This window comes from Lynx canadensis, chromosome B4 (genome assembly GCF_007474595.2).
Source record: "Lynx canadensis isolate LIC74 chromosome B4, mLynCan4.pri.v2, whole genome shotgun sequence".
NCBI lineage: Eukaryota > Metazoa > Chordata > Mammalia > Carnivora > Felidae > Lynx > Lynx canadensis.
In genome coordinates, this window is record NC_044309.1 from 95,592,956 (window position 1) to 95,618,828 (window position 25,873).

Sequence of the window (25,873 nt, forward strand, 5' to 3'; positions counted from 1 at the left end):
TCGTCTTAAATAATTTTCTGTCATAAAATTTTTACAACACAACATATGCCCCTTCCCCTAAAAATCCATATTATGTGCCATAAACTCTTTATAGATGAAAATGTATTCGATTATGCTTGAAACGGACTTATGGGGTCTAAATTTATTTGCATTCCTTTTTTCTATTACTACCCGGGTAGTGGTTTCAGCATTCGTGTTTGCCTATGCTCTCAAACCTAAGTACCTAAGGTTCCACACATCAGTATTCTGAGAAGCATTACAAACCCACCAGGCCCCGGTCGCAGGTGGCCTCTGAATGGGTCCGCCCCGCTCGACCTCTGGGAGACGCCCTTAAACCGCTCACGTGGACTAAGCGACGTCTCGGGCGGCCGCAGCGCATGCGCGCAGGAAAGGGAGACGCGACTCGCCGCGGGGCTGAGGTCCGGGAACCTCGGCCCAGGCGGGCTGGACCAGGATTCTGAAGCGGCGCGCGCAGCGGTCGGGACGTGACCGCGCTCCACTGCGCTGGGCTCACCGCCGGGACCCACCCGGGATCTGGCTGCGGACCTTGTCTTTTTGCGGCCCGCGTCGACGCGTGGGCGGGAGGTGGAGGCGGAGCCCGCGGTCCTAAGACCAGCGATTGGCTGGTTCCGCTTTCCCGTCGCTTTCCACCCTGCTGAGTTGTGGTGTGAAGTGACCGCCGACTAGGAACCGGCACTCTGCGGGGGTGGGCTTTGCTTTTCCAGTGAAGTGTTAACCTCGCCCACGGGAGTTTCAGCTCTCCACCTGCCGAAGTTTCCGGAAATAGTTTCAGGTTTTTTTTTTTTTTCGGTCGGTGGGAGACGTTCGCATTTATGGTTGCCTCTACATGAGTTTTTTGATGGCAACTTAAATGACTGATTTTTTTTATTAGAAACACTGTATATTTTCTCCCTCGGGGGCTCGTTCATATCCTTACTTTCCATGACAGATCTTAACGACAATATATGCAAAAAATATATAAAGATGATCACTAATATAGTTATATTGAGCCTGATCATTTGCATTTCTTTAGCTTTCTGGATTATGTCTATGACTGCAAGCACCTATTATGGTAAGTATGAATGTTCTAAGTTGTTTTTCTATAATCTAATTGGTGGAATTGAAAATAGTCTCATTAATGAAATCCAAAACTCCTGTCCTCTGAGTGGTTATGAACTGTTGTGTTTACTTAACTCCCATGGTCCGAATTTACAAACATTAAAATGTAATCACTGCCTTGAACATTTTAGAAACTTTAATAAACACAGCTTGTGGATAATACTAGTTAAACCTATTTCAAAATGTTTTTATGTTGTATGTAGTTATTACATCTATCTTGAGAAATAAGTGAAATGAAACATGGTTTTGTAAAACAATTGCAGTGATTTTTTAATAAGAATATTTGTAACTATCAGTTTCTCGTATCCTGTAAAAAATCACAGTAAAAATGAAAGGTGGTATAATGTTTACATTTGGAGAGTTGGAGGATTTGTCTGCTGTTTTAGTCACTTCAGAAGAACAGATTCCTTTTAAAGTCTGAAACCACATTGCGTACTCTGCACTCAAATCTTGATAGTTTTGACGCCTCCTAGGAGCATACGTATGCCTTTACACAAATTCCTTGGTACCCCTATAAAAATGGAATATTGTTCAGCTGAAAGGAAAAGTGAAAAGTAGAGTGATAAAGCGATTGCCATCTCAGAACTTACCCTTCTGCAGACATGTGAATAATTGAATGGGTATTCTTCAAGGTTCATAATGACTCACAGTAGGGGATGAGGGTTTGGGGAGGAGAGGTATGGGAGAAGATTCTGGTTTGCGCTAGTATTAACTATTGCTTGAACTCAATGGAATAAACCAGGATCTGGAAACCCAAGTGTCCCTCTGGGGCCAGGAACATGATCATTGCATCTTAAACACATGGGAATAGTTTTCATTTTCAGAAATAGAATTTTTTGGTTGAACATTTGGCCCTCTTTGTCTTCCATTTTACCATTTTTGATAGAAACATGGGCTCAGGCAATAGTTCACATTTTTCCTTACTGTAATCACTCAGTCTTGTGTGTACGAGTCTGTCAGGAATGGTGGGGACTTTAAAGGGGAAAACAATGGCCTGTATAAGGGAGGAGGCCTCTCTCCACTACAGTCAATTCTGCCACGTGAGCCTGAACTTCCACATTTTACAACAGAAGCCAAGGTTCTGGATTTTTACACTGAAATGTCCTAATCTTAAATATTAACTTCCAATTGTTTGAAAACATTATGTTAGCCAAACAAAATACCTGTGAGCTGGATGCAACCTTTGGAAAACTCAGTTGCTAATTGTTGAATTGAGGTGTGTAGCTTGTGAGAATGTTACTTTAAAACACACACACACACAAACAAAAAAAAAAACCTCTCTACAAGGCAGAAAGTGAAATAATTGGATCCTGTTAATAGTTTGCTTTATGCAGTTCTTGAGATTTAATACATGCCTCCTTTCCAAAACAATGGTGAACTGTAGAGAATCATTTCAAATCTCCACATATGTGTGAAATGTCAAAACTTGGACAGGACTTATTTGGTCATTCCCCAGTAGGATTGTCTCTCTGGAAATATAAAAGTCTCAACATATTTTACTTTGGTGACTTCATCTCTGTTTCCCTACTTATGCCAGTATTTTAATCCAGAATGCAGTTAATCAGAGTTTACAGCCAGGACTAACATGTGCAGGCTTCACACAATTTGTGCTCTATCTTTATAATTTTTAGGTAATTTACAGCCTATTTCTCCTTGGCGTTGGCTGTTTTCCGTTGTCGTTCCTGTTTTGATTGTCTCTAATGGCTTTAAGAAGAAAAGTCTAGACCACAGTGGGGCTTTAGGAGGTATGTTTTTCTTTTGAATGTTAACTATATAATAAGTGCTTGCTAATATCATTTAAAACCGTGTTTTCTAAATTCCAAATATATGAGACGACAGTCACAATGTTATGTATTTTAGACAATGATAAAGTGATTTATTGCTCAGCATTCCTATTCTGTCAAAATTGCAGATACTAGCATACTCAGTGTAATGTTCAAATTTACATCAAATTTACAATCTTTGTAATTGATGTCAAGTAGACTAATAGGATAGATTTTTTTTTTCAGTTCCTTAATTATTCTGCTCCTTTAGTTGTATTAAATTATCTGCTGGCAGAAATGCTGGAGAACTCCTAGGTGTAAAGTAGAGGAACTGGTGGAAAGAATTGTTCTTGGAAATCGCTATTAGTAGCCTCAAGCAGAGCAGTACAAATTAAGTATCCTAGATTTGTTTTTCAGAACTGAGTTAGGGATAGGCCATTTATCTGTTCTTTTAGCACATATTTATTGAGCATTTACTATATGCCACTCTTCTAGAAACTGAGGATGCAACTGTGAACAAGGACAAGGTTTCAAGTTCTTGTGGAACTTTTATTCTTTAGAAGCGATAACAAACAAAATACATTAAACTTTTTATATAATAAAGTTTGTGAGAAAAACTGAGATAATAAAGAGTGTATGTTGGGGGATGCAGGCATTCTTTTGTAGATAGGGCCAGGCATAACCCGTTTCTCTAAGGAGGTAGTTGTGAACTGAGACTTGAAGAAGCCAGCAATGAGAAAGTCTGAGAGAAGCAGGTTCCAGGCTGACAGAATCACATGGGAAAAGACCCCAATGTATACCCTGGCTTATTTGGTGTGAGCATAAAGTTCATTTGACTGGAAAATAGTGAAAAAAGGAAAATGGTGAGAGATAAAATTGAAGAAATAGGCAAGGGCCAGGTAATTAAGGGGGCTTGTGGGACACAGTAAAGATTTTATTTCAAACTAGGTGGAGCCTCACCTGCCTCAGATCAGTGGGGTGACATGGTCTGATATGACATCGAGACTTTCATTCCTGGCAGTGTTTTAAATCCTAAGACATGAGAATCCCCCTCAACTGGCAGGTCTTGAAGCCACCTATCTAACCTGCAAAATATTGCTCATTAGCCTAACTTAGCACTGTAAACACACTCTGCTGCCACTGTATTCACATAGAGCAGATGTTTCTCAAAGTTTTATAAACTTGAGCAGGCCTTCATGGAAGCAATATAACATGATGGGTAAAAGAACAAGTGCTAGAATCAGGCAGGATGGATTTGAATGATAGTTACAGCAGGTGCCTGGGTGGCTCAGTCAGTTAAGCATCTGACTTCGGCTCAGGTCATTTCATGGTTCGTGAGTTCAGGTCCCCTGTCCAGCTCTGCACTGACAGCATGGAGCCTGCTTGGGATACTCTGTCTCCCTCTCTATCTGCCCCTTCCCTGCTCACATGTTTGCTCTCTTTCAAAAATAAACATTTTTTTAAGTTAAAAAAATAAAATAAAAATAAATGAATATTAGTTATGGCTTTGGGAGAGTCACTTAACCTCCCTATGCCTTAGTTTTCTCTTCAGTGAAATGGGATTTTTAATATCCAACCTAAAGAACTACCATGAAGTTAATACAGCTTAAACTTCATGGCATCTTCACTTGCAGTGGTACCTTCTAAGGCCTTGGGAAGAACCCTAGCAGTGTATGCTCATGGTCCTATGGTTTTGTAAATTTTACAAAGGTAAGAGCTATGTTTGTGTATGTGTGTGTATATATGTGTGTGTGTGTATATATATATATATATTTTTTTTTTTTTTTTAATTTATAAGCACCAGGCCCTATAAATCCTTGATCTACCTCTGATTTCATTCTTATGGGTTGCAGTAAGAATTAAATCAGGTAATCACAACAAAGTTCCTAGCTCAGTGCATAGACATAGCCAGCATTTATTGGCTGCTTATTTTCAGGCAGTTCTTCAGAATCATGCTAAGTCTCTTCCTTTATGATTGAGAAACATTGTTCAAGGACTTTTTTCCCTCCCATGAGGGTATTTGAGAATTACAGTTAACAGACCATATTGACATATATTTTGTCTTGCCATATAATCAGTATTAGGAATGGTTATGTTTTATCTGTTTAGCAAATGCTTATGTTGCGTATACTGTGTACCAGGCACTGCTGTTAGCACTTTGGAAGTATTAACTCACTTAAAGTGAATAATTTGGTCTCCATTTGAATATAACACAGAGTTATGCTTTGTTAAAAATGTCCTTTCTCAAGTAGTCTTGCCTTGATTATTATCATTCTTGACATATAGAAAGGGCAAGTCATTCCTGAAATTCTGTCTTCCCTGGTTTCCATGTTGTATATTGCCCTGCTTTTCCTTTTCCGATCTCTACTTTTGTTTCTTTCCTGCTACCATTTGCTTTCCTGCCTTCTAGTCCTTGGGCCTCTATTCCTCTCCTGCCTAGCTTGATTTAGAATTAGAAGATACGTATTTGAATTCTGAGACTTCCACTTGCTATCTCAGTGAAGTTTGCTGTCACATACTATGAGTCTGGAGTTCTCTCTTGTCCAGCAAGAGAACGGATGCAGAATTGAATACAAGAGAGGCTTGTGTCCAGGAAGAGACAAAAGCCCCAAATAGGGGTTTCGTCTCCGCATTTATTGAGCTTACAAGATATTACCCATGTAGGTGAACATGAAGAAAACAAGATCTTACGCATGTGAACGTGGAGAAAACAATCAGTAATCGTTAAGTTGTGTGTGTAAGAAGCAAAGGGTGTGGGGGCAAGTGGAGTTTGTGATCAAAGTACAATAGTATATTGGCGTCAGATGGAAGTATTTGTGATCCCATTACAATATCTTGCTAGCTAACATTGGGCATTTTTGCCCTGTGGCAGCTGCTTTCCACCCTAAGCTTTTTCTAACCCATTTATGTAAGTAGAACCTATTTCCCCACATTTTACCACATTGCCTAACAATTTGGAGTCTCAGTTTCTTCATCTCTTATGAAATAGTTCCTTAGGGCTTATTGGTGAGGTTCAGACAAGATAATGTATGGAACAATATGTCTGTTTAAGCTATAGAGCGTTAGGGGTGCCTGGGTGGCTCAGTCAGTTAAGCGTCTGACTTCGGCTCAGGTCATGATCTCACAGTTCGTGGGTTCAAGCCCTGCATTGGGCTCCGGGCTGACAGCTCAGAGCCTGGAGCCTGCTTTGGATTCTGCATCTCCTTCTTTCTCTGCTCTTCCCCCATTCATGCTCTGTCTCTCTCTCTCTCTCAAAAATAAATTAAAAAGTTAAAAAAAATTTTTAAAAAGCTATAGAGCATTATATAAACATTTACTGTTAGTGATTTATTGTGTGCTTTCGATTGTATTGTAAACTCCCAGAAGACAGGAGTGGATCTTATGCTTCTGTGTCCCGTACTTCTTTGAATAGTGTTACACGCATAACAGGTACTTAGGAAATATATGATTGATTCTTTTTAATGTTTTGTTTTTTTTTTATTTATTGGAGGGGAGAAAGGAGAGGGAGGGGATTGGGAGAATCCCAAGCAAGCTGTGTGTGTCAGCACAGAGCCCAATGTGCAGCTTGAACTCAGGAACTGTGAGATCATGACCTGAGCTGAAATCAAGAGGACGCTCAACTGACCAAGCCACCCAGTCACCCCTGTACATTGATTTTAAAACCTCTGTTCTTTTTTCTAATCATTTCATTCCATGAATATTGGTATCTTTTGTTTGGAGCTTTTTTTTTTCCCCTTAAGAACAAAAAAAGAATTGTAATGCTAGTTCAAATTATATAGGACTTGGGAATACCATCCTGGAGTATGACTATAAATTACTTAAACCATCAGTGTTGTCATTTGCCTATCTGTAAAGTGAGAAGAAATTATATTATCTACAGCATTGATCTGTGAGAAGCCATCCATGTACAAAGGTTAGCACAGTACCTGGCACACACATTAAGTATTTTATAGATGTTAGTTACTGTTATTGTCTTCCTTCCACTACTGTTCACAGTCATAGGAATTTTACTAAGGTTGTCCATATTATGCCTTTAGTGTGCTTGGGATCGAGAAGAGTTTCAGAACTTCCTCAGGATATGGGTGTTAAGAGCCCCCCATGACACTGGAACACATACCTCGGTGATGATGGAAGAGAGGAGGGGTTGAGGCAGTGCTTAAGGTGAACACTGAAGTGGAGGCCTCTGATCTCTTTGAGAGAGATTATTTCTAGAATAAGGAGGATCACAATAAGGAGGGAATATATGGGAAAGTGATTATAAAGCACTGGGAAGCACTGTGTAAATGATTTACTCTAAGGAAGTATTACTAGTCATTGTATTCCCTTGAGCTCAGAATGGACAATCCGTCATCAGTTTTTTGACTTGACAATTTTAAATTTGATTTCACCTACCAAGAATATTAGGCATAATGGTTTACTATTTTTTCTCATTCATTCATTCATTCAACAAATATATAGTTAGGGTTCCCTGTATGCCAGGCACTGTCCTGGACACTTAGGATTTAGTAGTAAACAAAATGGATAAAAATCCCACTGTCACTCCTGAAACCAATATTATACTATATGTTAAATAACTAGAATTTATTTTTTTTTAAGGTTCTTTATTTCTTTTGAGAGAGAGAGGAAGAGAGAGAATCCCAAGCAGGCTCCTTGCTGTCAGCATGGAGCCTGACACGGGGCTCAATCCTATGAACTGCAAGATCATGATTTGAGCCGAAATCAAGAGTTGGATGCTTAACTAAGACCCCAGGCACTCCAACTAACTATAATTTAAATGAAAACCTAAAAAAAATATCACTGTTAGAGAACTTACAGTTTTAGGGAACAGAGATAAATAAGATGGGCTTGAGGCATTTACTATTAAATTTTTTTAATGTTTTATTTATTTTTGAGAGAGAGAGAGAGAGAGAGTGAACAGGGGAGGGGCAGAGATTGAGGGAGACACAAAATCCAAAGCAGGCTCCAGGCTCTGAGCTGTCAGCACAGAACCTGATGTGGGGCTCAAACTCACAAACGGTGAGGTCATGACCTGAGCCGAAGTCAGACGCTTAACCAACTGAGCCACCCAGGCACCCCAGGTTTGAGGCATTTAATCCCCAGAAATATATATTGTAAATGTAATGGAAATGCACACAAATGGAGTATTGTCTGGAAAGGCTAGTGGTTGTATTCCATGTGGTCTTACAAAGGGTGGCCTTACTTCTTTTGGGTCACCATGGTTCGGATCTGGTGATCGATCTTTCTGAAATAGAAGCCTCATTCTGTCAGGTACCCAGAGTTGATAAGACCTAAGAAAACCAGTTTATGTTGTTCATTGTCACAAGGGACTGGTATTAGCAATCAGTATACCACTTTTATTAATCTGATTAATATGGAACCAGTCAGGGTGCCTGGCTGGCTCAGTCAGTAGAACATGTGACTCTTGATCTCAGAGTCATGAGTTCAAGTCCCACATTGGGTGTGGAGCTTACTTTAAAAATAATAATAATAAAGTATGTCTTTAAAAAGATATATGGGGGGCGCCTGGGTGGCGCAGTCGGTTAAGCGTCCGACTTCAGCCAGGTCACGATCTCGCGGTCCGTGAGTTCGAGCCCCGCGTCAGGCTCTGGGCTGATGGCTCGGAGCCTGGAGCCTGTTTCCGATTCTGTGTCTCCCTCTCTCTCTGCCCCTCCCCCGTTCATGCTCTGTCTCTCTCTGTCCCAAAAATAAATAAAAAACGTTGAAAAAAAAATTAAAAAAAAAAAATAAAAAGATATATGGAACTAGTTGATTGCAGACTGAATAAAAACATCACTGCTGAGGCATGTCCAATTCTTTTCATTTTTTTTTTCAACGTTTTATTTTTTATATTTGGGACAGAGAGAGACAGAGCATGAACGGGGGAGGGGCAGAGAGAGAGGGAGACACAGAATCGGAAACAGGCTCCAGGCTCTGAGCCATCAGCCCAGAGCCTGACGCGGGGCTCGAACTCATGGACCGCGAGATCGTGACCTGGCTGACGTCGGACGCTTAACCGACTGCGCCACCCAGGCGCCCCTGCATGTCCAATTCTTGTAGTCAGGCCACTTGAGAAGTAAGATTATAACCAGAACTTTTCTTTGGTGAGTACTAAGTCTGAGAAACAGTCTATATGATGCCAGCAAGCCGAGTCTAAAGACCCAGAGGGGGGGTCACACAGGACCAACCAAGAGAATCCCTGACTGTGCACAGGGTAGAAATCAAATGTGAGTCAGCTTGAAATGAAAGTGAAGTTTATGGAAGATATGGAGAGAGTCCAAATACAGACAGAGTGGGAGACACAGAAAGGAAAGGAGAGAGAGTCCCATCTTTGTTTGGCGTGTGGGGTTTTAATGAGGATTGTGGTCTGGTGTATGTGTTTTTTTAGGCATCCAGGAACCAGTTAGAACAAAGAAGAGGGTCCAGGTGTTATTTCTTGGAGCCAGGGGGCCTTGGTCAAGATGTCTAGCACCAGTGGTCTGGAATACACATATGCTGGCTTCCTCGGGTCATTCTTACCTGGTCCTTCCTTAGAAGTTATCTATTCTAAAGAAATCATTAACTCCTTGTCCCTTACAAGGAGGATATACACTGTTTGCTTTATGAGGCATGTATAAAGTGGGGGTGCAGGTCCTAGCAAGAACAGAAGCAGGAAAAGGAACAGAAAGTAGATTTTTATGGAGTCCTTCAGTTTCCCTGTCTCCAGTATTGCAAATCCACCAGTCAAAGGGTCCCATCCCTTGTATGGAATTCAACAAGTCTGCCAACTTCTGGTTCTTTGGCCTTCGTGTTCTTTATTTTGGGCTAATGAGCCTTCTGTTGATTCCCACAGTCTTTCTGTAGTAGATTACCTATGATAGAATTGATTATATTTGAGTTGATTAAATTATAAAATTCTAGTCCTGCCTTTCCCTTTTCTGCCTCTCAGGGTTATTATACCCAGGTCACCATGGTTGAAATTTGGGGTGTAACTCTACTCCTGCTATCAGTGACATTTGTAGACAGTGTTGTTTTACTTCCCCCTATGGCTCTGTTAAGTGCAGAATTTACCTGTTTAAAACTCAGAAGGCAGCCATAATTCTTGAATCTTGAAGTGCTTTGAGAGCACCCTTTTGTTTTTCATATCAGTTTTTATTACTGACAATTAGAGATTCCAGAGGTGGTTCCAGGAGATGGAATCTAGAACTGGAAACTGCAGTTACTAATTTAAGAGTTCAGACATAGCTAGCAGTTGCAAAAAATTCCAAGATATTTTTAGACTACATGAAAGAAATCATTCTTTCAAAGTACATTGCCTTTGATTTATTTCCTCATTCTGAACCTGTCATCCATATGAACATTGATCACTTCCTGTGGTATTTTAAGGTGGTTGAAGTAAAAAAGATATAGATGACTGGTAGCATTTCAGTATAGGTTGTTTTAGGGCCCTCCTACTCTGAGTTTGTTTACAAACAGTGGAACAAATTGTTAATAGTGACTATCTATAGAGAAGGGATGGGAGTGTGGGGGTGTACAGAGACATTTTCACATTTACTATGTATACTTCCATATTTTTGGCTTTCTCCTCCAATAGTTATGTACTACTTTTGTAATACTGTAAAATCAATTGCAAAAAAATTCAAGGTTGAATAGGTTTTTCCACTGCTGCTGCTTTTATTGCCAGTGATATTAGTTAACATTTATTAAAGGCCTTCTACATCTGGGTAATATAATAAGTATATTATAAAAATTATTTAACTTTTCACAGCAAGCCAATGAGGTAGGAATTGCTGTTATTATTTCACCAATGAAAAGTTGAGGCTTACAGTTGGGAAACATTTAGTTATTCAGAGGTAAATGGAGGAGCCAAAGTTTGAACTCCAGACTGTTCAACTCCAGAGCTAAAGTACTTTGTTAGTACTTTATACAGCATTACCCTACTTCTTGCACTTTATTTTTTTAAGTTTATTTATTTTGAGAGAGAAAGAGAGAAAGAAAGTGGGGGAGGGGCAGAGAGGGAGAGAGAATCCCATGCAGGCTCCACACTGGCAGCCCAACTTGGGGCTCACACCCCTGAACCATGAGCTCATGACCTGAGCCAAAAATAAGAGTCAGACACTCAACCGACTGAGCCACCGAGGCGCCCCCTACTTCTTACACTTTAAATTAGAATGCACTAAAGTTGGAATGCCTGGGTGACTCAGTCCGTTAAGCATCTGACTCTTGATATCATCTTAGGTCTTCATCTCAGGGTCGTAGAGCCTACTTAAAGTACTAAGCTTGATAAACTTGAGTAAAATGCCAATATTTGAGTATCTCGGGAGTGATCAATCAATAAATGTCTCACTAGTTGCAGTATCTGAATGTTGAGCTAATCAGAGTTTCTACAAAAATAAAAACCTAGTCCCCTGTTCTGTTATTTAAGAAGATACTATTTCATACTCATTTATTAAATAAATATTAACACCTGCTTAATATCTTTTCTATTAATAGTTTTGTTTAATGTGTTAACAAAAATCTTTATATGACAACACTGAATATATTTATCTTAAAAGTTACAGAGAATGGAAATTGTTTTTTGGGGGGTTTTTGTTTGTTTAAATTTTAACTAGGCCTCACATTCAACATGGGGCTTGAACTCATGACTCTGAAACTAAGAGTCACATGCTCTTAATGCTGACTGAGCCATCCACATGCCCTGAGAATGGAAATTGTTAACAATAAAGTTAGACAGGGATGGAAGAATTTGTACTTAGAAATACAAGCAAGCAGTCTGGACAGGGCCACACAAGATAACAGTGCCTTGGTGTGATGATCACATTCTAGGAAACTGGTCTCCAACCCTGCAGGGCCAGCAGGTGGATTTTTTTCACACACCGACTCTAAACTGGAAACTTAGACTTAAAGCAGCCAAGCTCGTGAGAGACTAATTAACAATAAATGTAAATTTTTTGGGTGCCACTGACCCGAGTGTTCAAAGGCAGAATTAGGACACTCTCTCCCTGAAAGGAGAACTATAAAAATTATTATAAAAGGGGTGCCTGGGTGGCTCAGTTAATTAAGCATCCACTCTTGATTTGGCTCAGGTCATGATCTCACAATTCGCGAGATCAAGCCCCACTGGGCTCTGCACTGACAGCATGGAGCTTCCTTGGAACTCTCTCTTTTCCTCTCTCTCTGCACCCCTACCCCAAAATAAACATTTTTTAAAAACCCAATAAAAATTATTATTAAAAATATGATTATAGGGGCACCTGGCTGGCTTCGTCAGAGCATCGTGCAACTCTTGATCTTGGGGTCATGAGTTTGAGCCCCACATTGGGTGCAGAGATTAATAAATAAAACTTTTTTTAAAATGTGCTTTTAAGTTGAGAAGGACTTAGAGAATAGAGAATGCTACTTTTATATAAAGAAGAAGGGAGGTACCTGGGTGGCTCAGTCAGTAAGCTACTAACTCTTGGTTTCTGCTCAGGTCATGATCTTGTAGTTCGTGAGTTCAAGCCCCACATCGGGCTCCGCCAGTGTAAAGCTTGCTTGGGATCTCTCTTTCCCTCTCTCCCTGCCCCTCCCCTGCTCACTCTCTGTCTCTCTCGAAATAAATAAACTTTAAAAATTTTTTAAAAAATGGAAAATAAAACATGAACATATATATATATATATATATCTTTCAAAAAAGAAATGCAGGAATGATAAGCTAGAAAATAATGAAGTTTGTTATCTACAAAGAATGGAGGGAGAGCAAAATATAGTCAGAGGGGCAAAGGGACCTGGGAGGAAGTGATCCTTCTCTGAATATACTTTTTTGTGTAAGTTTGACTTTTGAAATCATGCTAGTATTCTACATATTTTAAGCAATAAAATTAGAAAGGATGGAACAGGGGAAATCTACAACTGAAAGCAAACTAAAACAAATGAACCCAATTGTATTTTAAATTAATACTATAAGCACACTGGAGGGAAAAAGAGGAAACTTAACATAGTATTTAACTATATTCCTTCAGTCTTGGGTTAAAGGAAGAAGAGAATTGCAAACAAATCCTGAACTATGTTTGGTGTGGTTTGTTTTTGTTGTAGTAAGAGTGAAGTAATTCTACAAATTTTAGATGTGATGGGGGATTGAGAAAATGAGTGAAATTGTCATTGTTGTTTTAAACTGGGGGGTTCTTACCAAAGAAGGAGGCATACAAATGTGGAAGGAGGAGGAGCAAGAGAATCTGTGGAGATGGATTGTAATGGGAGCTCTTGGTATGATCTTGTGATTTCTAAAATACATGTATGTGTGTGTATGTGTAGATGTGCACATGTATGTGCATGTGTGTATATTTGTATGTTCATGTGTATGCATGTATTTATTTGTCCTGTCCACAAAAAAGTAAATATACCCCAGTAGCAATGAGCACACTGTGAGATTGGCCACTGAAATGAACCAAAGCTCCTCAGAGAAATGACTGGTTCCAGGGTTGGGGAAAACTAGGTTTGGGAAGAACCTAGAGCATCTTGTTATGCCAGAAAGAAAAGAAATACTAAAAAAAAAAAAAAAAAAAAGAAGAAGAAGAAGAAGAAGAAGAAGAAGAAGAAGAAGAGAAAGAAAGAAAAGAAAGAAAGAAAGAAAGAAAGAAAGAAAGAAAGAAGAAAGAAAGAAAGAAAGAAAGAAAAAGATGGGGTTATGTCACACAGGTGTAGTAATGAGCTTATCTATTTTGTCTGTTATTAGTATAGCACCCTCCTGCTCTCTTTTGGTTACTGTTTGCATGGGATATTTTTTTCAGTCCTTTTACTTTCAACCCCTTTGTGTCTTTAAAGTGCATTCTTTGTAGACAGCATTGGACTATGTATTTTTATTTCACATAGACAGTCTACGTCTTTTGATTAGAGTGTTTCATCCCCTTACGCATACTTGGTTTTTTTTGGAAGATTTTTTTTTTTTTGTAAGTAATCTCTACACCCAGTGTGGGGCTCAAATTTACAACCCTGAGATCAAGAGTGCTCTACCAATTGAGCCAGCCAGGCGCCCCTAGCCCCTTACATTTAAAGTAATTAAGGAGAAACTTATTTCTGTCATTTTGCTATTTGTTTCTATATACCTTTCAGTTTTTTTGTTCCTCATTTTTTGTATTACTATCTTCTTTTGTGTTTAATTTTTTGTAGTGGAATGTTTGAATTCCTTTCTCATTTCCTTTTGTGTATATTTTATAACTATTTTCTTTATGGTTACCACAAGAATTACATTTAACATCCTGGAGTTACAACATTTTCATTTAAATTTTTGCCAGCATAACATCAATAACCTACAAACTTTTAATTTCTCCTTTGCTTTTGAAAAATAGTTTGGCTAGATTTAAGCCTCTTGTTTGACAGGTTTTTTTTTTTCTTTCTTTCCTTTTCACACTTTGAGTATATCAGCCCTGTGCCTTCTAGCCTTCTGGCCTCCAAAATTTCTGATAAGAAATCTGTTGATAATCTTACTGAGGATCACTCGTATGTGATGAGTTGCTTACCTTTTTCTGCTTTCAAGACTGTCTTTGTCTTTGAACAGTTTGATTATAATGTGTCTCAATGTGGCTCTCTGAATTCATTCTACTTGGAGTTTGGTAAGCTGCTTTCTTGCATGTTTATACGTGTGTCTTTCATCAAACTTGGTAAATTTAATAAAAAAACAAAACTTGGGAAGGTTTCAGCTGTTATTTCTTCAAAGAATTTCTCTATCCCTTGTCCTCTTTTCTTCTTCTGGGATTCCCACGTGTGTGTTGTTCCACTTGTCCCTTAGGCTTTGTTCACTTTTCTTCAGTCTTTTTTTTCTGTTCTTCAGACTGGATAATTTCCTTTGCCTGCCTTCAAGTTCATTGATTTCTTTATTCTGCCGGCTCAAATGTGCCTTTGAATCTTTACTGAATTGTTTTCAGCTCCAATATTTCCTTTTGTTTTTTCTCTAGATTTCTGTCCTGTTTATTAGCATTTCCATATCCCATATTGTTTTCTTGACTTTCTTCATGTCTTCTTTTCATTCTTTGAGCATCCTTAAGACTGTTGTTTTGAGGTCTTTGCTTAGTAGGTCCACCATCTCGCCCTTCCAATGACAGTCTCCATTGATTTTTTTTTCCCCTGTGAATGGGCCATACTTTCCTGTTTCTTTGTATGCCTTGTGATATTTTTCTTGAAAACTAGACATTTAAATCTAGTAAGACAGTAACTCTGGAAATCAGAATTTCCCCTGTCCCCAAGGCTTGCTCTTTTTTGTTTTTGTTTTGTCTTGTTTTTGATTGTTGCAGGCTGTCTTATGCCAGAGATCACCCTAAGGTGTAAACTTAAGGTCTTCCCAGTCTTTTCTGAGCCTATACCTTTCTCTGGGTATGCACTGTGACTTTCTAATTTTCCCCGTAAATTCAGTTTCTTTCGAATGTCCTAGTCTTTAATGTATGGCTCTCCAAATGAGGAAAACCAGAAATGAAGGGAGGCTGGAATCAACCCTTTAAATCCTTTGGAAGTTCCTTTAGCAAGAAAGGGCTTGCAACAGTAAGGGGTGGAGTGCAACAATGGCTGCCATCCTCTGTGTCTATATCTGCATTATCAGAAGCAGCAATCATTGATCAGAGTACAAATCCTCATATTTGAAAAACAAGTCCAGGGGCCCTTGGGTGTCTGACTTCAGCTCAGGTCATGATTTCATGGTTGGAGTGTTAGAGCTCTGCATCAGGCTCTGTGCTGACAGCTCTGAGCCTGGAGCCTGCTTCAGATTCTATCTCCCTCTCTCTCTGTCTCTCCCCTGCTCACGTTTTCTCTCTCTCTCTCTCTCTCTCTCTCTCTCTCAAAAATAAACATTAAAAAAAATTTTAAAGAAAGACAAGTCCTTATTGTCCACCCTGGCTTTCATAACTTGTGTGCAGACTGCTCCTGCAATTCCTGTACTTCCTGCCATGGGGCTGGGAGTGGTGATGGGAAACTGACCAAAATTACTGCAGTTTCCCTTCCAAGCCTTCCTTTGAAAGTTACAAGCCTTCAGTAGACTCCAGAGTTCCAAAAAAGTTTTGTCAGACAGATTCTGCCTGTACAATTGTTGTCTAGGTGGGAAGACAGATTCTTAATGCTTCCTACTCCTCCCATCTTTCCAGAATCCTCTGTCTCATTCATTTTTGTAGAATTTACTAACCATTGTGGTAATAGAAACTAGGGTACTTTGCTATCTCAGCCACCAAGTTTTACTACTAAGAACAATTTCTTTTTTATTTTTATTTTATTATATAGAGCACACACACATGGGGAAGAGGGGCAGAGGGAGGGAGAGAAAGAATCTTAAGCAGGCTCCATGCTCAGCATGGAGCCCAGTGCAGGGCTTGATCCCACAACCCTGGGATCATGACCTGAGCCAAAATCAAGAGTTAGTCACTCAACTGACTAAGCCACCCAGGCATCTCTCATAAGAACATTTATTTTCAAATTTTCTAGCAAAGGCCTTTAAGGATTATCTGAGTAATTTAAGAAGCTAATTCCAGCAGATGTCCATTTTCTTTATAGAATTATTGAGAGACAGGCTTTATAATTTCTCAGTTTAGTAACCTACAACAAGTTAAGTCTCAAGCATGTTTGACTGATTTAGCAGTTGATTTCAGTGGCCTCTTTACATATTGCCATAATATCAAGAGTACTTCTTTCCTTTTTTCTGTTTTTTTTTTCTTTTCTGTTTCATTTAATGTAAGCTTCCCTCTTTTATGCTCTCCTGATAAGCCTTCCTTGAAATTGGTCATTCATGGAAAAATGCAAGATGTTCCCTTTCTTCTTTGCCCAAATAAAAGAAACAAAGAAAAAGTTGAAAAATCTAAAATCACATTCACAGAAAATACTCCATTTTTAATTTCACATAAAATCCAGGACTGTTTTCATAGATTTACATAAGAAAACAGCTAAGAAACACTATCTATATCTTCTCCCATAGTTTATGAGACTCAAGAAGAGAGCATGTAGAACTTTTTTGAAAAGCCAAAAAGCTAGCCTTTAAGTAGAAAAAAAAGATCTAGACTATAAGGGGAAATGTAAAAATTAGAAGCCTGAAAGATGCCACAGTTTAACTTCTCTGCAGAGATCCACAGTTAACTTTGAAATTTTCCAAACTAGCTGTCTATCCAAATGTTGTATATAACATATATAATATGTATTGCTTAATAGTGAATCACTGCTATTGTGTTCTATAATTTGATTATAAAATAAAATGTCTACAGTAATACATTCATATATTCATAGTTTGAAAGGAGGTCAAAATATGGTTTAAAAAAATCTCTCAATTTAATGAAACCAACATTTAGTTTACTACTTGGTAATATCTGAACTGGTAAAAGTGAAGATGTATTAGAAATGTACATTTCAGGTTTAATGTGAAAAAGAACTGAAAAAAATCCATTCTTTTTTTTTTCACAGCATTAATGTATGGACTAAATATAATTCTGTGTATATATATATGTTTCTTTCAGGACTTGTGGTTGGATTTATCCTAACCATTGCAAATTACAGCTTTTTTACCTCTTTGCTGATGTTTTTCCTTTCTTCTTCAAAACTCACTAAATGGAAGGGAGAAATAAAGAAGCGTCTAGATTCAGAATACAAAGAAGGTAAAATGAATTATGTTTGATATCACTCAAAATAGTAACCTTTATTTCATCCTAACATACTATAAGCTTACAGTAAGAACATGTTTAGATTGTTGAAACAGATAAATTTTAGATGAGAATAACTTTAAGTAGTAGCCTAATTTAGTTTATCATTACTTCACCATAATAGTAAGAGCGAATTTTAGAAGCATTAGAATCTATCATTAATTATTCTAAAATAATATAGAATATAGAAAGAGGTACTATCCAATTTTAGTTATTTTTAAAATTGTAGTCATTTTTCTTTTCTTAAATATTAAAATAAATTCCTGTAACTGCATGATTGCCTTTCTGAGGAGAAAACATTTCTTGTCCTTTTTATGTACTTGTTTGTTTGTAGGCGGGCAGAGGAATTGGATTCAGGTATTCTGTAATGGAGCTGTGCCTACAGAGCTGGCCCTGCTGTATATGATAGAAAATGGCCCTGGGGAAATCCCAATAGATTTTTCCAAGCAGTACACTGCTTCCTGGATGTGTTTGTCTCTCTTGGCTGCACTGGCCTGCTCTGCTGGAGACACGTGGGCTTCAGAAGTTGGCACTGTTCTGAGTAAAAGCCCGCCAAGGCTAATAACAACCTGGGAAAAAGTTCCAGTTGGTGAGTCTATATTTAAATTTCTTCAAAAAAACAAAGTGAACAAAAAAAACCCGATTGATTGTGTTTCTTACCTAGGAGGCTTTTAAGATTTTGGTTATTCCCTTAATTGGAAAATTATTGTAGGCTGTTAAATTGGTGATAATAATATTTGCAGGAAATGTTAGCAAGTCCTAGATAAATAATACAGGAATGCAGAGACCTATCAGTAGGAGAGGAAAAGGAAAGGAATAGTAGAGTATTTCTTGAGGACCTGTTATGTGGTTAGTGCTTTACCACAGATCTCAGTTCTCTTACCATTATCATCATCATCTACTGCTACTACGACTACTACATTTTTGTCTCTGTTATCACCTGCCCTCCTCCTTCATCTTCTTCCCTTCCTTCTCCTCGTCTTTTACTCTACTTTCTCCTCCTCTTCCTTTTCTTCCTCACCTCCTCCTTTTTATCTCTTCCTCATTATTGTCATCCTTAATACTCTCAATATTCATGTGTATTGGTTCTTTAATTATTTTCATCTAACAAACAAGGAAATTAAGAGAAGTTAAGTAACTTCACTACAGTCACATAACTTGGAAGTGGCAGAAGGAAGATTGAAATCAGGCAGTCTGGCTCCATTGAACCATTCCCCCGCACTGCTTATAATGTCAGGAGTCAATGTGCAGAAAAGACTTCTTTTTAAGTAGGCTATGAGCTTTGGATTGTATGAAAGAGAACCCTTTCTTTTAGTCTTAGTAAGATAGGTACTACAATTTTTTGTTTTCCTTGATTTTATGTGTTTGTTGATTTTTAACCAGATTATTTTTATCTATGTTTCTTCTTCAGGGACCAATGGAGGGGTCACAGTGGTGGGCCTTGCCTCCAGTCTCCTTGGTGGTACCTTTGTGGGCATCACGTACTTCCTCACACAGTTGGTTTTTGTTAATGATTTGGACATTTCTGCTCCCCAGTGGCCAATTATTGCATTTGGGGGTCTGGCTGGATTACTAGGATCAGTTGTAGACTCATACTTAGGAGCTACAATGCAATTTACTGGTAAGAGCATCACTTTATTATTGCAACTTATTAGTATATTAAATGGGAAAAAATATGGGGGGAGAAAACATGGAACAAATATGGGGGGAGAAAACATGAAAACAATCTCAAAGAGGAAATTGAGAGGCCAGGAATGATAGGACAGAATCTTTTCCACAATTTTGATTTTAATTTTTGTGTGTGTTAAATTAATTGAAAGAATTAGTCCTACAGAACAATGAATAGAAGCTATGTGGGGAGGATATGATAGTGCAGGAAACAGATACTTTTGCTTATGGGACTTTATCTAATCCCAGGAAAGCAGAACATTTCAGATCAGATCATTTTAATGCCCACCCTCTATTTGTTTTACAAGTTTGTTTGAGAAAGAATTATTGTACTACTCTACACATATGACCTACTTTTCTACTGTGACATAATGCTTTCTGTCCCCACTGAATTTTTAGCCCCACTCAAGATACATGGGAGAGTTGGTTTTCCCCACAATTTTCTGTGCTTTGCTTTTGAGGCTGTCCTGTCATGTCAGTATACTGACATATTCTGGTAGGTGTGTATTTCTTCCACACTCTGACCAACCATGTGTTCTCCTTTGACTCATACAGTGAAGAAACTGGGAGTCTGGAGAAAGTTTCTCTGTGTACAGTCCTTCTATTTCTTTTCATGTGCCAAGATCATCTACTTGCCCTTATGCTTTGCTCCCCACCAATCAGAATGTTTGTTCTCTCAGATTTGTTAGTCTCATCTAGATACTAAGGAGGAAGCAGTCTGATTTTAGTTCAGGGTAAAGGTCAGTAATTACACACACACACACACACACACACAGACTCACCGTCTCTCTGTCTCTCTCTCCCTCCCTCCCTCCTCCATACCTACGTTTTTTTTGTTTGTTCTTGTTTTTTTTAAGAACCTAGGTTTTATTCTAAACTGGGCTCTAACTGGGGAAGTTTCTAATCATATTGAGTGGGTTGAAAAAATAAATGTGGACTGTGGGACAGATTAACTCATTAATTCTTTGTGTGCCTCCTTTGTGCTGGCACCGTGCTGGGTCCTGGGTTTCCAGTGCAGAGGCCAAAGACATGATCCCTATTGGTCTTGCAGGCCTAGTCTTCTGGTTTCATGACATCTCTACTTTTAATGTTCTCCCTTCTACCTGTGAAGGAATTCCAGCAGTGTTGAGAGAACAGTATTAAGGTGTACTGAAAGCCACATTTCAAAAAAGTCTATTGTAATTGAGGGTTCCATATCTCTCACCATTTAATTATCCACTGAAATCAATTTTTAAAAAATTTGTTTTAAATGTTTATCTTATTTCTGAGGGAGAGAGACACAGAGCATGAGCAGGGGAGGGGCAGAGACAGAGGGAGACACAACATTCAAAGCAGGCTCCAGGCTCTGAGCTGTCAGCACAGAGCCCAATGCAGGGCTCGAACTCACAAACTGTGAGATCATGATATGAGCCAAAGTAGGATGCTTAACCTACTGAGCCACCCAGGCGCGCCTCCACTGAAATCAATTTTAAGTGGCTGAGAATCTTTCAAAGATTATATTCTTTGGAAGGGAAGAGCTTATTTGTTTTAAATCAAGTCATTTGGATTTTCCACCTCACTTGCTTCTTTTCTACTCCAGGTTTAGATGAAAGCACTGGCATGGTGGTCAACAGCCCAGTGAATGAGGTGAAGTACATAGCAGGGAGACCGATTCTTGATAACAATGCAGTGAATCTGTTTTCTTCTGTCCTTATTGCCCTCTTGCTCCCAACTGCTGCTTGCCATTTTTGGCCCAGCGAGTGAACTTTATTTCATTTACAAAGGTTGAAACTGTGGTAAATTCAGCTAAATTTGCAATTCTGAGTTTCATCATAAAAAGAATAATTACAATGGCAAAGAGGAAATATCAGCTCTTCCCATATTCCATTGTGATGAAATTCCACACTTTTCCTTTCATTAACTCCCTTGTAACAGCTAACATGTTTGTAGTGAAAGATAAGTATACACAGAACTTATTCATATTTTTCTTCTGCTGAGTAGAGCTTCTTGAGCAATGAAGCTATGATATCCATATATGTTGCTATATACTGAACTGAAAATTCCTATGGAGTAAATAATAGATTTTGTTCTCATTAAACCAGTATAGGGACTAAAAGTGTAATGCCACATGTAACAGTTACCCAAATTGTAGTTTGGGGTGGTTTAAACTGATGTGTGTATGTGGAATCCTGAATAAGTGTAATTCTGGACTCCATTACTTGCCATACACAATTGGGAAAAGTGTGGGGTTTGGTTCTTAATGAGCTATGAGGCCTACTCCACATTTGTTCTCCCTTTCTCAGGGTTAGTAATGGGAAAAAAGTAAATGTCTTTTTCATATGACCATTAGAAAGCATACTTTTTTAAGTAAAAGCAAAAAAGATTTATATCTAAGATATGTGCACCTTCTATTTCAATTGATCTTTGAGAAGTTATCTTGTATTTAATATTTTTTAATGTATTTTCTAGTTTTCTTTGAAATTTGTATAGGAATTTGTTTTACTTTGGCATCCTGAACAATTAGAGTCACTGGGAAACTATTGTAACTGTTTTTTTATTTGCTACCTAGGATTCACTGGAAGATGCTATAATTTCCTCTTCTGTACTTAAGTTATGCTCTTCTGTACAATATAGACTCAAATGAATTCTACTTTTCAGTTTTGTTCTTCACTATGATTTACTGTGCACCAAAGGAGTTTAATATGGTATGGATTATTTTGCTCAAAGTGTTTTAGTATATGTGCTGCTGAAGTGAGCACGTTGCTGAAAGTATTTTAAAATATTTCTCATGTGATTTCCATACATCCCTCCCCCTTCTTTTGCATTGAAATTGAAGAGAGATTCCATGAATTAAGCCACTATTATTTTAGAGTGGATAAAGCTTAGAATTCTTTACTGGTGGGGCGCCTGGGTGGCTCATTTGGTTAAGTGACCAACTTTGGCTCATGACTGACTTTGGCTCAGGTCATGATCTCACTGTGAGTTCGAGCCCCAAGTCAAGCTCTGCCCTAACAATGCAGAGCTTGTTTCAGATTCTCTGTCTCCCTCTTGCCCTCTCCCTTTCATGCTCTCTCTCTCTCTCATTCGCTCTCTCTCTGTCAAAAATAAATAAACAGTAAAAAAAAAAAAAAAAAAAAAAAAAAAAAGAATACTGGTGGCTCTACTACAGTGATAATTGAGAACTGTGTTGACTCAGGAAGAAAGAAAGAAAAAAAGAGAGAGAGAGAGAAAGAAGAGGAGGGGAGAAGAGAAGAGAGAAGAGAAGAGAAGAGAAGAGAAGAGAAGAGAAGAGAAGAGAAGAGAAGAGAAGAGAAGAGAAGAGAAAAGAGAAAAAACAACGCTGACATCCTTAATCCTTAAGCCAAGCAACACAGTGTGTCTCAAGCATCGGTTTTCACCTTTGGGTATAGAGTGTAATCACCTGAGGATCTTTAAAAAAAAAAAAAAAAACCTTGTGTCTGGGCTTTGCTTCCAAGGATTCTGATTCATCTGTTCTGGGGTAGAGCCTCGGTGTTAGGACATTTTAGAGCTCTTGCTGTACATTAGAATCACACAGGGTGTTTTTTGTTTTTCTTAAATCTCTACACCCAGTGTGGGGCTTGAATTTACAACCCCGGGATCAAGAGTCCCATGCGGTACCAACTGAGCCATCCAGGCATAGGGTGTTTTTAAAAATATTTGCCAAGACCCCTCCAGACAAGTAAATCTGAGCATCTGAAGGTGAGGTTCATGCATAGGTTATTTTTAGAAAACTCTCTAGGAGATTCTAATGTTTAGACAGGTTGAGAACTACTAAATAAGAATGTCCTAAAGCACCATATATAAAAGAAGCTTCAAAAGAATGGGACTTTCCATTTTTATGCAGACAGCTGTTAGTAGCAGTGCTGTATGCTCTCTTTTTGCATTAATAGCTTCTGGTAATTATACTGTGTCTTATGGCCACATCACTTACCAAATCATTCCTGTGTCGGTTTTTGATGCAGCCTGTTTATTGTTTGAACAGCCTGTATCTGTTCCAACATGCCTTTTCTCTTTTCCTGGTGATTCATCCTCATGACATACAATGGAATATAAATATTTATTGCAACCATCTTTGGGTTTGGTAGAATCACCGTATCATTAATGGTGTAGGGAAATACTGCTTGACAAGCCTTTATTTGAAAACCTAGGTCTAGTTGTGTTTTGGAATCAAAATCTTCAGATTTTAGAAAACTAATGAAGTACATATATTTAACTTAAATTCCCCCCAAAAAAGAGTCTCAGGTGGTACCTATTCTCAAATACACTAATGTTTCTATGGTGAATGTATGAATAGTACCACCAAGTGTGATAACTGAACACTATAAAGAGAGCCTCAGATCAGGTCAGTTTTGTCACCAAATTTAGGAAGGAACTTTCTGTTTTCAGAGCTTTTTTTGGATATGAGAATTATAGATAAGGAATTGTGGCTCTTTTTGTTTTCTTTAATCTTAGATGTGTTTTATTGTAACATCCTTCATAATTGGATATTTAACTAGTTCAACCTATTCTTCCTCTTTACTGAGTGAACAGTTTATTTTAAAAACACTTTCTGGGGCACCTGGGTTGCTCAGCGGGTTGAGTGTCCGGCTTCGGCTCAGGTCATGATCTCATGATTCGTGAGTTCAAGCCCCGCATCGGACTCTCTGCTGTCATTGCAGAGCCGGCTTCAGATCCTCTGTCCCCATCTCTCTCTTTGCCCCTCCCCAACTTGCGCTCTCTCTCCCTCTCTCAGAAGTAAACATTAAAAACAAAACCTTTTTGATAGAAAAAAGTAAAAACACTTTCATAGAAAGAACTCCATGTAAGAGTATAACAAAACAATACGTACTGCCTACCTAGGGCAGCCTAAAGGTATACATATCATTTTTATCATACTGTTATACAGTAGAGGAGAGGAAGGTTATGTGGCTCAAGGCTTTTGAAGCTTTTGAAGGAGACCTAAAGATTTCAAGGAGTGGCATATGAAGACTCATCAAATGGAGCTACCAGGAGAACAATGAATTGATACAACAGGTCATTCCATTCTTAGTTTTTCTCATTACTTGGGTTATGAGTGTCTCAACCAAGGTGTACAAATTTCTTTCTTGTTTCTAACTGCTGTATTTGTAGGATGCTAGCTTCAGAAATGCCAGACCCATCCCAGTTAAAGACCTAGTGGAGAGAAAAATCATGCAAGGTGAGATATCATAAACTCTGCCTCATGCCTATAGTAGTAATGGCTGCTACCTGTTATGCACAGCAGATATACTGGAGTGCAATCATCTGATGTCCTTGATGTTTCATCTGCTGTTCCTGATGCCATCACAGTGAGAAAAAAACTGTCTTAGCCCCCAGATCTCAGGTGAATTGTACATATTTTAAAGATGAAAACACAGTTATGCAGCTAAATTATTTAATCTCCTAATAGAGTATCTGTTGCTATAATTCCAAATGGTCCTGAATATTTTATTAAAAAAATTTTTTTAATGTTTGTTTATTTTTGAGAGAGACAGAGTGTGAGCAGGGGAGGGTCAGAGAGAGAGGGAGACACAGAATCTGAAGCAGGCTCCAGGCTCTGAGCTGAAGTCTGACACTTAACCGACTGAGCTACCCCAGTGCACCTGGTCCTGAATATTTTAAAAAGTATATAGATGTTCAGTATATGTTTGTTAAATTAAGTTGTTTGACTTTAATCAGTGTTTCCTTTAAGAGTCACTGAAAGCTGATAATCAGGAACATTGTTCTGGAGGAAAATAAAAAATAAAAAAAACCAGTTTGGCTACCTGAATTTCTGAGGACTGTGATGATTCCAGCATCTATCAGTCATGCGACGCACTATTAATGGTTTTGAAACTAATGAGTCAGGAAATGATAATCAGGGTAAGGCTCCTAAAATTGTTTTCTCTGCCAGGACTAGACATGTTAACTCTCATTCGTCACCACCTTCAAAATTTATTTTATACATGTGGCAACCCTTTTTTTAATGTTTGGAATTTTTTTCTTTCTTTTTTAATTTTATTTTTTATTTTTTTAAGTAATCTCTACCTCCAATGTAGGGCTTGAACTCATGACTCCAAGACCAAGAGTCACACGCTCCACTAACTGAGCCAGCCATGTGTCCCAGATAGTTTTTCTTTTTTGTTGTTAATATTTAATTATTATGAAATACACTGAATTTTTTAAAATATTAGTATATTAGAGATAAAACTAAAATATCCTTTTGCCTCCACAACCCCCTCAACAGACCTAGCCATCTCCTACCTTTCCCAAAATAACTAGCACTAGAAATTTGAGATCTTTTCTACACAATAATTGTGTTGGGTTTATTTTAACATATATTATTTTTAATCAATGAGATCTTGTTATAATTAATACTATGACTTTACTGCTTCAAGTTGGATGCTTTCATCCAAGAAAAATCTATTAAGGAGAAAAAAAGGGGGAAAAAGATGTATACCAAAATATCAATGTGTTATTTCTAAAACATCTATAATCAAATGCATTTATTCTACCAATCAAGAAGATACTCAAACACAGTAATCTCTAGAAATTACCTCTCTTCTCCATCTACCCCTCCCCACCATTGTTTTAAATGGCTTTCCTTTTCTTTATAAACTACCTTATTAGTACTCCATTGAAAGACTAAAGTGGGAGTTTAGTATAACATAATGAAAAGTAACAGTGGATACTCAAAGCAGTACTTTAACACCTTCACTTTTAGAT

General features: G+C 38.2%; 1 protein-coding gene across 2 annotated transcripts; it reads left to right on the forward strand.

Moving 5' to 3' along the window:
* The first annotated feature begins 357 nt into the window (after window positions 1-357).
* Window positions 358-24,938, forward strand: TMEM19 (transmembrane protein 19). 2 transcript variants are annotated; one of them, XM_030323239.1, is made up of 7 exons: window positions 394-793; window positions 1,034-1,072; window positions 2,751-2,864; window positions 17,321-17,458; window positions 17,838-18,092; window positions 18,915-19,124; window positions 20,751-21,800. In XM_030323239.1, exons 2-7 carry the CDS (start codon window positions 1,045-1,047, stop codon window positions 20,912-20,914), a joined length of 909 nt encoding a protein of 302 aa, XP_030179099.1. In that variant the 5' UTR covers window positions 394-793; window positions 1,034-1,044; the 3' UTR covers window positions 20,915-21,800. The 2 variants fall into 2 exon arrangements, with proteins under 2 accessions (XP_030179098.1, XP_030179099.1); XM_030323238.2 differs by having other exon boundaries at window positions 358-1,072; window positions 20,751-24,938.
* Window positions 24,939-25,873: the final 935 nt, after the last annotated feature.